The 12,932-nt window shown below is 37.7% G+C and overlaps 1 protein-coding gene across 1 annotated transcript in view; it reads left to right on the top strand.

Annotated features, from left to right (window-relative positions):
* Window positions 1-12,932, top strand: part of NT5DC1 (5'-nucleotidase domain containing 1) — a gene marked incomplete at its 3' end in the record, with an annotated part of 150,548 nt that overhangs the window by 104,367 nt on the left and 33,249 nt on the right. The window contains exon 8 of the mRNA XM_082480729.1: window positions 1,636-1,733. Within this exon, the coding sequence (XP_082336855.1) occupies window positions 1,636-1,733 (98 nt within the window). The remainder of the gene's footprint in view (window positions 1-1,635; window positions 1,734-12,932) is intronic.

The following is a 12,932-nucleotide window of genomic DNA, read 5'->3' as shown; positions in this document are numbered from 1 at the left end:
TACACAAAACCTAATTTTTAAAACACACCATTGTCATAGTTGGTACTGGTTCTTTTAAAATGGTAGACGTTTACATGTGGTCACAAGTGGAGGAAAACAGACAGAGCTAAAATTTCATTAGAGGAAGGAAATTTAAAGACATTCTACTTTAAGGGTGGAATGTAATTTAGAGCACAAAATAGAAGCTTGAAGATAAGCTCATGGGGAGAGCAGTCAGTTTTTTAGTTAAGCTATCTCAATCTCATGGGAAATTGTAGACTACTTGAAAATAACACAGTTAGCTAGTTTTCTTCTAGCAAACTTCTCCTGTTGATAATTTTTTAGTGCTTCTACCCATACTGGGTTTGCTGTCTGGGACTTCTTTGTGTTCTGTGCAAGAGTATCCATCATTTTTCGGATGTTACAGGCAATACAGTCACCTAAGCAATGAAATATTTCTACTAAAATAAAATATGTGTCACAGATAGGGAACATTTACACTTTCTGGTAATAAAAACTGACCTCTTTTTAAGCAGCATTTGTCTAATTCTATATTTTAGTAATTTTAAAACTTGTAGGTAGGCATTATTGTTATTATGTCTTGCTATAGTTTCCAGCTTAATAATAGAAGTGAGGTCTAATAGATTCCTTAAAGTAAAGACCCTTGCTAGAGTAGGAATAACTGGAACCTTCAGAAATAGTCCCTCTCATGGCAGGACAGGTGGCACAAACGTTTCCCAAGGTTGCCTGGTTTTCCTATTGGCTTTGTAATGTTACTGACTTGCATACTGGTCTCTAGAAGTACCTAAATATAAATAATTTGCACTGCCATGCCATGCTCAAACATTCAGTCCCATTTAAATTGTTGGGATTTCCACAGTTCAGGTATTAATCCGTATTTTCATGGACCTCTTGATCTTTGAAAAATCTGAATTTAGTGGTGTGATTCAGCTGGCAGGTTAAAACTTGCACTTGGTAGGTGCTTAATTTGTGAGCCACGTGTCTAACCTCCCTGTAACGAGCGGGGATTTGGTTAGAGCAGCCAGTGGAGTCTGAAGAAAGAGTTCAGCTAACAAAATGGCATTTCAACTTTAGAGTACGTGACATCACCCTTTAGACTTCATTGGCTGTGTTAATTAGTTCTCTGTTGACTACAGTGGCAGCTTAGACACCTATTAGGCCTGTGCGTACATACAGTATGGATACCAACAGTATAAGCACCTGTATTTAGGTGTCTTCAGTCTTCACTTACTTCCAACCCCATCACTTGACTTCATATATTCTGCTTTATAAAGAAAATCCCTCATTTGCACCTTTCTATACTTGTCTATGCCTATGTTGTCGCCTGAGATTAAAATATATCATCTGTTACCTGTTCTCCTGAGATTTAAAAACTCCCCGGGCCAAAGATCTTTTTACAAATAATGAGTGATCCTGAAGGTACAGCACTGTGGGTTCTCAGCCAGCTGTCTTCTCACTTTTGACAACCTCAGGAAGAGAAGGGCAGTAGTGACGCTGAACAAGCATCAGGAAGAAAACTGATGGAAGAAAGTGCCTTAAAGAAGTGTTCTGCTGTTTTCTTAAGTCTTAAAGAGTACTTAGGGGCATCTTAACTAATTAATCAGTTTAAGTAACTCAATTTCTTTTACTTTCTAGGAATGATTTTGAAGAGTATTTTGACATTGTGATCACAAATGCTTTGAAACCTGGTTTCTTCTCCCATACCCCAAACCAAAGACCTTTCCGAACTCTTGGTAAGTTGCAGTCGTGACTCCCTTCTCATCTGCTTACCTCTATCCAAAAAAAAAAAAAAAAAAAAGAAAAGAGAAATAAACGTAAGAGGACTGGATGACATATTTTGAAAATCTAGCACTGGGGGGAAAAATGGACTCTACACAAGACTCTTCCAAAGATATTGGTAAAAGATTAAGACTGAGGAGCACTGAGAAATTAAGAATTACAGTGCTGAGGACAATGAAAAGACCGAGCTGTGAAGTAATTAAAAATGGCATTGGGGATCAGATATTGCATCATTAATGAAAAGCAAGAATCCTGTATTGTGCTGACAAGGTCATACACAGAAAATGAAATTTAGTTCTGGGAAAAAACAGCAGAAATATTTCAAGAATTTAAAGGAAATTCAAAGAACGCTACAAATAAAATTGCAAGGCCGAAGGAAATTATTTATGATGGAAATCTGACAGAATTAAATGTGTGTACTTTGGCTAAATAATGACAGAGTAGGCGAAAAGGAAGTGCCCCTGTACTCACTTAATTAAAGCAATCTGAAATGTTTGGCAATGTTGTCTATAAGGTAATTAAGGTTGTAACACAAGAGGTTTATAAGAACAGTGTTCATTGAACTGCAAATAACAATAGTAACATGGCTGAAGACAGTTAATTTTTCCATATTTTGGCAAATACCCTTATGATTAAGTGCTACCTGAAAATTAATCTTATATCCAAAATAGCCTAAGTCAGCATATATTGAACTGTATTTTAGCATTTTATGACAGGAAAGTTGGCCATTCCAGCCCAAAAGATATTTTGCCTGTGGAACTTTTACAGTAAAACTAAAATGAGCAGCGGAAATATATATTGAAACTGCATTTTAATGTTTCACCAATTTATATAGGAAAAATAAGTGAGAAATACCTTCAATGTGATTTTTAAAGGATTAGTCCAAATAGGAAACTGCCAAGTTGACAATCTGAGAAAAAATAAGCTCAGAAGGGAAATTGAAACTGGTTATATGAAATGGGGTTGAGGAAGCAAAAGCATAAAGGATGCTTGTTGAGTTCTGCAAGCATTTTATTTAGTTTCATATAATGCAAGTTGAAAATAAAATGTAATTCGCTTTGGGTATTTTTTAAACAATCAGATTAGCCTGACTTCCTAAGGAAATCCTGCTGTGTCCCTCTGTCAGTAATGCAGCCAGCAACTTTTGAACCTGTGGGCCAGTTCCAGTAAATTTAATAGACAGCCAGAAAGCTCCAAGATATTTCAACAGGGGATTTTTTCGTGCAAAAGAGAGCAGAACAGAGGCAAAAGACTTGAAATTACTGTCTCCATTGAGAGAGATTGTGTAGTATTGTCTTAATCACATTATTAGGTTGTAAGAACCGATTTTCATGAAGCTGGTTTTTTTCCTCATGCATTCAAACAGGAACAGCATCCCCTGGAGTCCTCCTACTGACCTACTGGTTTTCATTCACTTTGTATTTTGGCATTGCAAAGAGGCTCAAGTGAGGGTTGATCACTCATTGCATGAATACTTTATTAATACAGAATAAAATGTAGTTTATGTTCTGCTGACCTCACTATCTAAATAGATAAGGGACGCAAATGTAATTAAAGCAATCATCAGAGAAATAATTTGCTGAAACTACTAGCCTGTGAGTGGATTTTTTTTAATATATTTGTATTGGATTGACAGTAACTAGCTGTAACAACCAGAACATTCAAAGCAAAGAATTACACATATAGGAGAGGTTTTTAGAGACATGTTTTGAAGTAGTGAAGAGCTTGTTTAAGAGTATGTGAGGTTTAAACCATCAAAATAGGAACAATAATATGAGAAAATGTCTGAAATAATAATGTATTTTTATAATGTATACCCAGTCACTGCGGATACCAAGGAACACAGTTCATTTCTGGAACGGCATACAGTGGAGTTTCTAATACATTGCAGGGGATGGGGGTGTCCAGTTTCCAGATGTTTTTTAAGGCTTTCTTTCGTATCAGAACCACTGAAAATTCAAAATTTCGGTTTCCCGTTTCTGTCTCCATTTTGCCACTATAGATTTCAGCCAGAAGAGTTTAGCCACTGTGCTTCAGACCCTCTCTTCTCTGAGAGCACTGGACATAATATATCAAAGAGACAAAATTTATTTTTGCTTTGAAATAGGAAAAAAAAATAGAGGTGGACATCATAGTAAATATTTTCTTAAAGCACAAAGAGTGAACTTTTGTTAGTGTAATTTAGGGAAAAAAGCTCCAGTAAGTGAAACAAAGCTTGTTCTGTTAAGAAATTTGTTGCAGAAAATGAACGGAAGTAGCTGCTTATCAATCCTATCCATTTCTCCAGGGCTGCGTTTCATCCATGGATCTGAATTACAATAAATTCCTAATAATACCGTACTCCCTTCTATTCCCAGGGAATTGTGTTATAAATGGACCTAAGGCACAAAATATAGAACATGTTCTTAATTTCAAACACCCCAAGTGTTGCATTGTGTACTGGAGCTAAATTTTATTTATGTATAACAGGACTTTTGCTGCAGATTTCCTAAGGAAAAGGTTTCAAAGTTTACTAAGGCGAAGGATAAATTCTTTTCAGTGAATAATTTCAAAAAGGCAACTATATTCAGTAAACATTTGAAGAAGGATGAGAAACGGGGCAAGATGACAAGGAAGGCATTGTCTAGAAATGTGATACCGGATAACTGCTCTGCAGAAAAGCTTTTTCGGTAGAGCAGTAATTTTAAAACTAATCTGCTTAGAAACTATGAAAAATTATTTTAATTGTGCAATTAAAAGTGCATCACTGCTTCGTTTGAGTCTCAAGACATGCGTCATGTAAAGCAACCAAAACACTGTTTGAGATCTTAAAAGATTCGTGTGACTGCATTTTACTGAACCGGGGCACTGGAAAGCACAATAATTAATTACTTAATTTGCATCATTTTCTTTTGAAGTACCATTCTGTTAAGTGGAGAAGCAGTTTGTACGTATCTTTCCAGGTTTCAGAACAGCTACATTTATTTTTACCTGGCAAAATGGTTTTTATAGTTAGGGGTAGCTTACGTAGCAAAGCACATAGTTCATGAGAAAAGCGCTATAAAAAAAAAAACAACTTTACTCCCGTGATACAAATACCCCATAGTTTCCTTGTTATTCACAAGTTTACATTTTCTTTTACACAGGGAAATTCTTTAAATGGTCTTGAAAGTACTAATAGTATCTTGAGCTATTGGATCTAAGGATCAGGTCAAAAATGTTTGTGTAAATCCTACGTTGAGAATGTAGGATTTTCTTTGCTTTCAACAGCTACATCCAGCTTAAAATAATAGATCATTCTGTGAAGGACTTGAAGGAACACAAATAGCAAATACAGTTGTGACTCATTGGATAATCTGCAGTATACCAAGATTTCTGTAGCATTTGACAGCAGAGCTTTCCCTTTATCACGTCACTCGTTAATGTCTGTCAAATTAGTAGCCTGACTGCCAGTTCTGATGATTGTTGAATATATTTTTTAGAATGAAAAATTAAAATAGAAATGCTAAAGGTAACCCTAAATTCCCCAAAAGCCTTCTATAAGTCTGTGTGCACAGGGAATTCGCACTTGGCCCTCAATTAGACTTTTACATCTTTTATTTCCAGCTCAGGAACAGTTACTGTCTTTTTGATCTGTTTGGGTTTTTTGTTTTATAAACTGAAAATGTGTTGCTGGTTGTTCAGTGTCTGAATGTACAATGCATATCTAAGAGTGTACATATGTCGTAATATATATGTATACGTGTATGTACAGGCCAAAAACAATCCTGTATACGGAGTGGCAGTGGATGCCATATTGCTGTGAGGTCGTGTGCTCTCGTCCAACGCCCAGAGAAACAAACCTGCTCTCCTTCTCCTGCAGAGAGTCTCAGGTTTTCAAAGCCCACTTTCAAGCGCGCTTTCAGGCTCTCTGCCTTATTCTCGCAGCTGAATTTCTGTGCAGCTTACAGTGCCTCTGCTACGTGATACAGCCCCCGATTTAGGAAACTCTTTCAGACCTCCAATTTTTTACAGTTCTCTAGTAACTGCCATTTTAACAATACACGGCAGAAGCTTTTTTCCTCCTCCAGTCATTCCTCACTAGCCTTCTAAAAATGCAGGAAAATGCTATAAACTGAAAGGACCAATTAGAAGAAAATAAGAGGATAGGATATAAAATGACATAGTTGTAGGCTGAAGGCTGTCTTTGATTATTAGGGGCTGCAAGACTTCAGGAGAAGGTGATGTCATATCTGCTAGTTAAGTTTTCTTCTTCCATCTTCTGTGATATCTGGGCTTGAGTATCGCCAGAGATGGAATACAGAACTGGGTGGAGAATCAGGGCTGATCCTATATAACTATTTTTATGCATTTACATTCTAAGACCTTTTAGGCCTAAGGAGTGGGATCAGGAAGGGAGTGCCTTAGTTTTCCTGGAAGTTAAATTTGTAAGCCATATAACTTCTTTTAGGTCATTCCTTTTGTTTGAGACTTCTGTCTTTACTGCCAGAAGAATACCAAAATGCTACCCAGTAAATATTTTAAAGACCTTTAGTAAAACTGTAGAATATCTGTAAAAAATGTGGAAATTTTGAAGCAGATGATATTTCACCATTACAGGGGAATATATTACTTAAATAATCTTGCATTGTTCACTTATTTGAAGAACATAAATGTCATTTCTAGAAAATTCTGATTAAATTTTCAACCGAAACACGTTGAATTGAGTCTACAATGTAGCTCAGTTGCTGTAATTGCTATGTAATAGGTATCTCCGTTGCTACCTCTACAGTGAAGGCCACCTTGATAAGAGTAAAACTTTTTTTTTTTCTTTTCAATCAGCCCGTGAGGTTAGAAGTCCAGAGAGCTTGTCTTGTCTTTTTGCCTATGTTAGTTCTTCCAATCATCTCTTCTTACCAGCCTTGTCTTGCTTTAGGTCATCAGATCTTCTTATTTAAATGTAGATTCAAATTTGAATTTTAAAATATTTTTAGATTTAGCCTTTAACTCATCACAGATACAACAGCACAGTTGTTGGTGTTTTTATGCAGAGACTTGATATTTGGCAGAGCTCACTGTCCCAACAGGAACCTGGTCTTTTGCTGCACCTGTGAATCCTTACCCAAATGTATGGGTTGTGGTCCTCAGTTTGCAAATACTGTTGTATTTTCCACAGATTTGGCCTGTACTGAACTGCTCCAGCCACAAGTCATTGCTGGGATCAAATAGGACTTTTTCTTCCGTCATTTGACGTGGATCCCTGGTACACCCTTATCACTGAACGTGGAACCTCGGATGCCCACTCTTTCCCTCATGAATAGCAGAGGAGATGGGGGGAAGGAAAATCTGGCATAAATGCAGAGGTGTGCAAGGGCATGTGTGTGAAACACAGATAAAACAGAGTGTTCGGGGAGCCAGGTGACGGGAAGGGAGAGAGCGGGAGGAGGCAGAGTAAGAGCAGAGCAGCACATGTAAACACACAGAGGAGAGAGATTTCACTCTGTGGTGGGGTTTTCTGAATTTCAAGTCTTTGGGTTTTGACTTCTACCATTGCCTCCAAGGAGGACTTTTGAAATAAGTCTCCTGTGTCAAACAGATAGCTTAAACTGATTTACGCACGTACTGCGTGGACTGGCCTTGCCCTCTGGTTGCAGCAGGGGACGGGGCGCTGCCCTACCAGGGGCTCTCTGTGCTCAGGAAGCATTTTGGGGGGAAGCCCACAAAGGGCCTCTTTTCCCACTTCTCAGAAGACACGAGCAGATTAACAACACAGAGGAGACCTGTGTAATCTATGCCCCCCCTGACTCAGGGTGTTCCTTTATTTAATGCAACAGTGCTCACTGCCACTCTTCTGGAGGTGGTACCTCTTCATATCATCCTGTCTGGAAATATTCTATAACATGATAATGCATATTTGGTGCTAGCTTGTGACAGAGTGGCATATAAAGGTTGCACTGGCTGCAGACTGCATTATTCAGGAGGAATAAAGTCCATAACTGTTTCCCATATGTCTTCTAAAATGATTGCTTTTATAGTGCTATAACATCTCACAGAGCCATATAGTCTGTGAAAGCAATGCAGTTCTTTTCAAGGAAATCTTGTTTAGCAATTCTTTCTAGCGTATTGGCACTGTTTTTCACGTATTTTCTGGCTATTTATGAAAGCAAAAGAAGGGTTATAACTAATAAATAATCACATTTTATACTCTAGTTTTCAAAACCAGATTGTTTTGTACATCATAGATCATGATGTTAAGATCAAGAGTCGCCTAACTCTTTAATATCAGAAACAGGTTCTGTATGTAGCTGGCAATAGGAGGTCCGCTGTTTTAAGGGATAAGTATCTGATTCTATACCTAAGCCACCAATGAGAAATAATTCCCTACTCTTGTCTCAGCTAGAGATTTTCATTTTATCCATCATTTCTGGAGAAAGAGGAGTTTCTTTTTAAGCAACTAATTGGCGTACATGATGATATAGAATGATGTTCATATTCAGTAATAGAACCTGACCATTTTTATTTTTTATTACGAAAACCCATAAGGATTATGAAAGTGCCTTACAAAGACGATTCCATCACCCTCTTTGGCAGCACGGTCAATGCCTGGTTCCACTTTCTGAAAAGCAGCCTAGGGTAGGCCAGTAGGGCTGACAGTGGGGGACACAAACAAATTTAATGTCACATAACAACGTTTGTTTTCATACAGATATTCACCATCCACCAAAGAAGCTTAGACGGTGTTTCCAAAAATCTACAACGTCAGGCTCCTTGGCTGACTGTTTCACCTCCCATCCTTTGTTTAAATGATCTTAGTCTAAAACTATTTCACTTCATGTACTGCGTTTGCACAGATATCAACCACTCAACAGATTTTTTTTCTGACAGTGTAAACAGCTGTCTCAGGCATTAGTGGTTTCCCAATATTATTTATGTAGACAAACATTTAAAAAAATCAGCGTATGTTACCTTGCAATCAAAGGGATTTACCAATTAATCTGTTTAAAGTTTGCTAGATAGTACCTGTGTGTACTTTGAAATCAACAGTTTGGGAATCATTTGAGAACAGAGGTGATAATTTCCTATCATGTCATCAACGTTTGTAATTAAGCCATGGGATAGGTAAGATGGGAGACTGTAGTTAAGGACCTCTTTTCTAACAGTTAAATTTTATTTCATGTTTGATAAACATAGTCTTAGTTGACAATAACAGTCTGGATTTTGTTTTTTACATGTTCAGGACGGTGGTCTATGTGAAAGCATTTAAAAAAGATAGAAAAAGCAAAATAAAGTTGGGCCGGCACATACCCTCATCCTTTTGGAGAGTAGACTGTTAAACTCACAGACAGACATGATACGTTTTTAACAGATGATAGCAAAATGTTGGCATAAAGCTTCATTGTTTGTGATAGTTTTCAAAGTCCTTGGCTACCCTATTTGATCAGTAATGCAATTTCAACCATATTTGAGTGTGGCCTAGAACTCTCAGAGATACTGTAGCCTCTACAGGCTGGAGAGGAAAAAATAGGTCTGTCACTGCCAACTCAGAGAAAGGCTGCAGTGTAAACTTACCCCTGATTAGATATCGGAGCATCCATCCAGGAGAGCCTGGCCACAAATGACCCAGCTACTGGAAGAGCATCCATGAGACTTTGCACCCTATTAATCATTCAGTGAATCCAACTGCAAGACACAAATTCATAGGAAGACAGGCCCCATTATTGCCCTCTTGTTCATAAACAACTCCTTGTTTATTAGGAAAAAAAAATAGAAAAAAATTAAATAGTCTTTGAAGTATGGCACCTCTTTGTTTCTGAGTATCGAGATGAATGCTGAACTGTGGATGCATTCTCCAATGCCCATCCTTCTTTAGAAGAAAAAAATTAAAGTAAATGCATTGAGCCAAGTCCTTTATATGTCTGCATAGTGTTCAAAGTACCTCAGAGGATAAAAAGAATAAGAAGTTATTCATCCAAAAATCAAAACAGTGAAAAACTGCAACGTGCTTCTGCATAAAGACAGCAGGGGTTGCTTCAGCTGATTACCTTTGATATTAAATACTGTGTTTGGCACAAAGCTGATAGAAAGTTAGTTCAAAGAAAGCTAAAGCTGCTGCTTTCAGAAGAATGATACCAACAATATTCCTTTTGTTAAAACTGGAAAACATGTTTAGCATAATTGCCAAGTACTCCAAAACCAGAATTCTTTGTGTATGGAAAGTGTATTTTCATTTTCAAAAGGAGTTACAGTAACTAACACTAGTGCAAAATCCCAGTTATTGATTATATTACATTATATTCAAGGCCTGGATAAAACTCAAACCCCAATTCTTTAAGGTATTGTGCAAGCACATGATAAGAGTCACTTTCTGTCTTCAAGGAGCCCTCAGACAGACCAGATAAACAAATGGCAGAAAAACAAAAGTGCTGGCATTTCTGTTAGAGACAAGGAACAAAGAGATCGAATGACTTACCCATAACCATATCTGGGACAGATCTGCATATTTAACTAAGATTTCTAATGTCCGAATCCAGAGCGATGAACAACTGTAAACTAAGTTGTCATAAGGACTCCATGAGAGTCTTAAATGTGAAAATCCTTTTAGCCCTTTCCAAAGATTTACCATAATGGGGAAATTAAGAAAACGTTATTGCAATTAATTCTGCTGGATTTACTTTTTATGGTTCAGTGATATATCCTTTATAAGTTCAAGGAATTGGATTTATGAACTTTATGGGTTCTATACTGAAGTTATTCAAATTAGTCAATAATTACTCAGTAATTATTTCAAATTATTGAAAGCAATAAGCTAGAGTAATTGTTTGTTTTGGAAGAGAGTTCCATACGAATGATATCTTAAAATTGGTTTTGGCAATCAGGTCATGTTTATGTTTAATTTTAATTGAAGAAACTTTCTTCATAGAGAAGTATGTCACATGCCTTCTTAATATGGTGAATTATTTTAGGTTTTCCAAGTCTGTGTACTTCGAAAAAGTTTATCAAATAACCCTTGTGAAATAGGTCACAAAATCTGTAAGTCATGATGATGCTTTAAATATGGTTGTCAAAGAGGTGACATCAGGATTTAAAAGTAACAGTTGTTTTAACAACATTTAGTAACTATATAAACTGCAGATAATGCAAGTTAAATATAGAGGCTGTATGTAACTGCATTTAAACACGTACACTATGGGACTGGGAGGTCATTAAAAGTCAAGATCTATAGAAAATCCTCAGCAATAGTTTTATAATCGCCTTCTGGGGTTGCTATCTTATTTTCTTTTATTGCAGGCTTTTAGCAGAGAATGGAACCATGATACAGTCTGATTTGGATTGTACCTGCAGTATCAGAGAGATAAGGCATGAAAGCTCCCACATTTAGGAAGCCCAATTAATCAAAAAAATGCAGCTTGCTTTTACAGCAGAATGAGCTGCTAAGGGCCAGTCCGCCCCATCCTCACTATAGTGAGTGAGTCCCCACAGAACGTGAACTGCCATATCCTAGCCTGTGTTTTCAAAACCAAAGCCAAAATACCTAAATGACCAGTTTGTATTCCAGACAAAACTGTGTTCAGCAAACAGACTTGTCTGGCTTGCGGGAATTCTCCCCCAACATATGAAAAGATTATTAAGAGGAGATGATTTTTTCCTCCGTGGTCTGTGAGAAAACACAGCCAAACGCGATGCAAGATTTAGAAGCAAAGCAGTCAGCACTCAACATAGATCACATTTATAGTGTGATAATACTCTGACAATGTGCGATGCTGAAAAAAGGCATGGGATTTATGGAAGATTTTGCACTGAAAGTGAAGACCCAATTCTATGTGAAAGACAAAAGCAAATGCACATCTTCCACACACGAGCAAGACTCACAACGCCAACTCTCGGTGCAGCTTTAGTAGGACCCGTTCTGAAATAATACCTTCGGTTCTCATGTTTATAGAAATATTCAGCATAGAAATGTGGAAAGTTTGAAAGGGTTGGCTAAGCAATTGCATCTAAGGGACATGTAAGTTCACTTAATTTAATTTATTGAAGAGAATATTAAGATGTAGTCTTAATGATCAACTAGTTTGTGGCTTCTTTGCATTGCATACATGGGAGCTCAGACTAGTGTAACATAATACCTGAAGAATGTCTAGCAATTCCTTATACCGATAATTCAATTCTCGACTAGACTTTTTTTTTTTTAATATTGCTTCTGATTGTATGAAATATTTCTTTTCACCTTCATTCCATTTCCCAGCACACATAAGCGTGTCTGCCCATGACTGGGGGCAAAGAGCTAAACTGGAACTATCAAAAGACTGAAAGGAGCACTAGGGAAACAAACCACACACAAGTCAGCTGTTTTGGCATTAAGAGAAAGCATATTTCCTTTTGATATGTTTTGTGCATTTTTAATAGAAGATGGTTAGACAGATAAATCCATTTTATTTTGTCCACGGAATAATAAAGGTCCCACTGGAAAGCTTATTAACTCATGCAGATCATTACCAGACTCTACTGCTGTTTATAAGTGGGATGTTACACCCTTGGTAGCGTAGTTCAAAACCCGGCTTCTCTTCTTGCCAAACAAAAATTGATTCTCAACTACAATGTAAGGGTGATGCCGTATGTCAAAAATCACAGAGGTTGATTTTGAAATAAGTAAGTAGCAGGAATCATAGAATCATAGAATGGTTTAGGTTGGAAAGGACCTTGAAGATCATCGAGTTCCAGCCCCCCTGCCACAGGCAGGGACACCTCTCACTAGACCAGGTTGCCCAAGGCCACGTCCAGCCTGGCCTTGAACACCTCCAGGGATGGGGCCTCAACAATGCGGATACCACAGTGTGTAGAAACTACTGTGGCTAGCTGTCATTTGGTGCAACTGAACTAAGGTGCTGGAGGACCTTAGGGCATCTCAAAAGTCTCTAGGCCCCAGTATATTAGCAGCTGAATAGAACCAGGCTGCCTGCTGAGTGGAAAGCTGTGATCTGTGCAGGTCTGTTCCCACGCCTGCAGCAGCCAAGGTCTGGCTGCCCGCGGGACGGATCAAAACCAGTTTGTAAACTTTACCACTCCACTAAGATCCAGTGCAATCCTGTGTGAATTAGGTTGGTGGACATTTAGTTTAAACTTCACATTGTAGTTCTTAAACAGCTGTCAAAATCCACAAGAAATTTCTGGAAGAAACAAAGATTACCCATGTCATG

This window comes from Vanellus vanellus (assembly GCF_965231255.1).
Source record: "Vanellus vanellus genome assembly, chromosome: 3".
NCBI classification, from domain to species: domain Eukaryota; kingdom Metazoa; phylum Chordata; class Aves; order Charadriiformes; family Charadriidae; genus Vanellus; species Vanellus vanellus.
The sequence above is the reverse complement of the archived record's forward strand: the minus strand, read 5'-3'. Positions and strand labels throughout refer to the sequence as shown.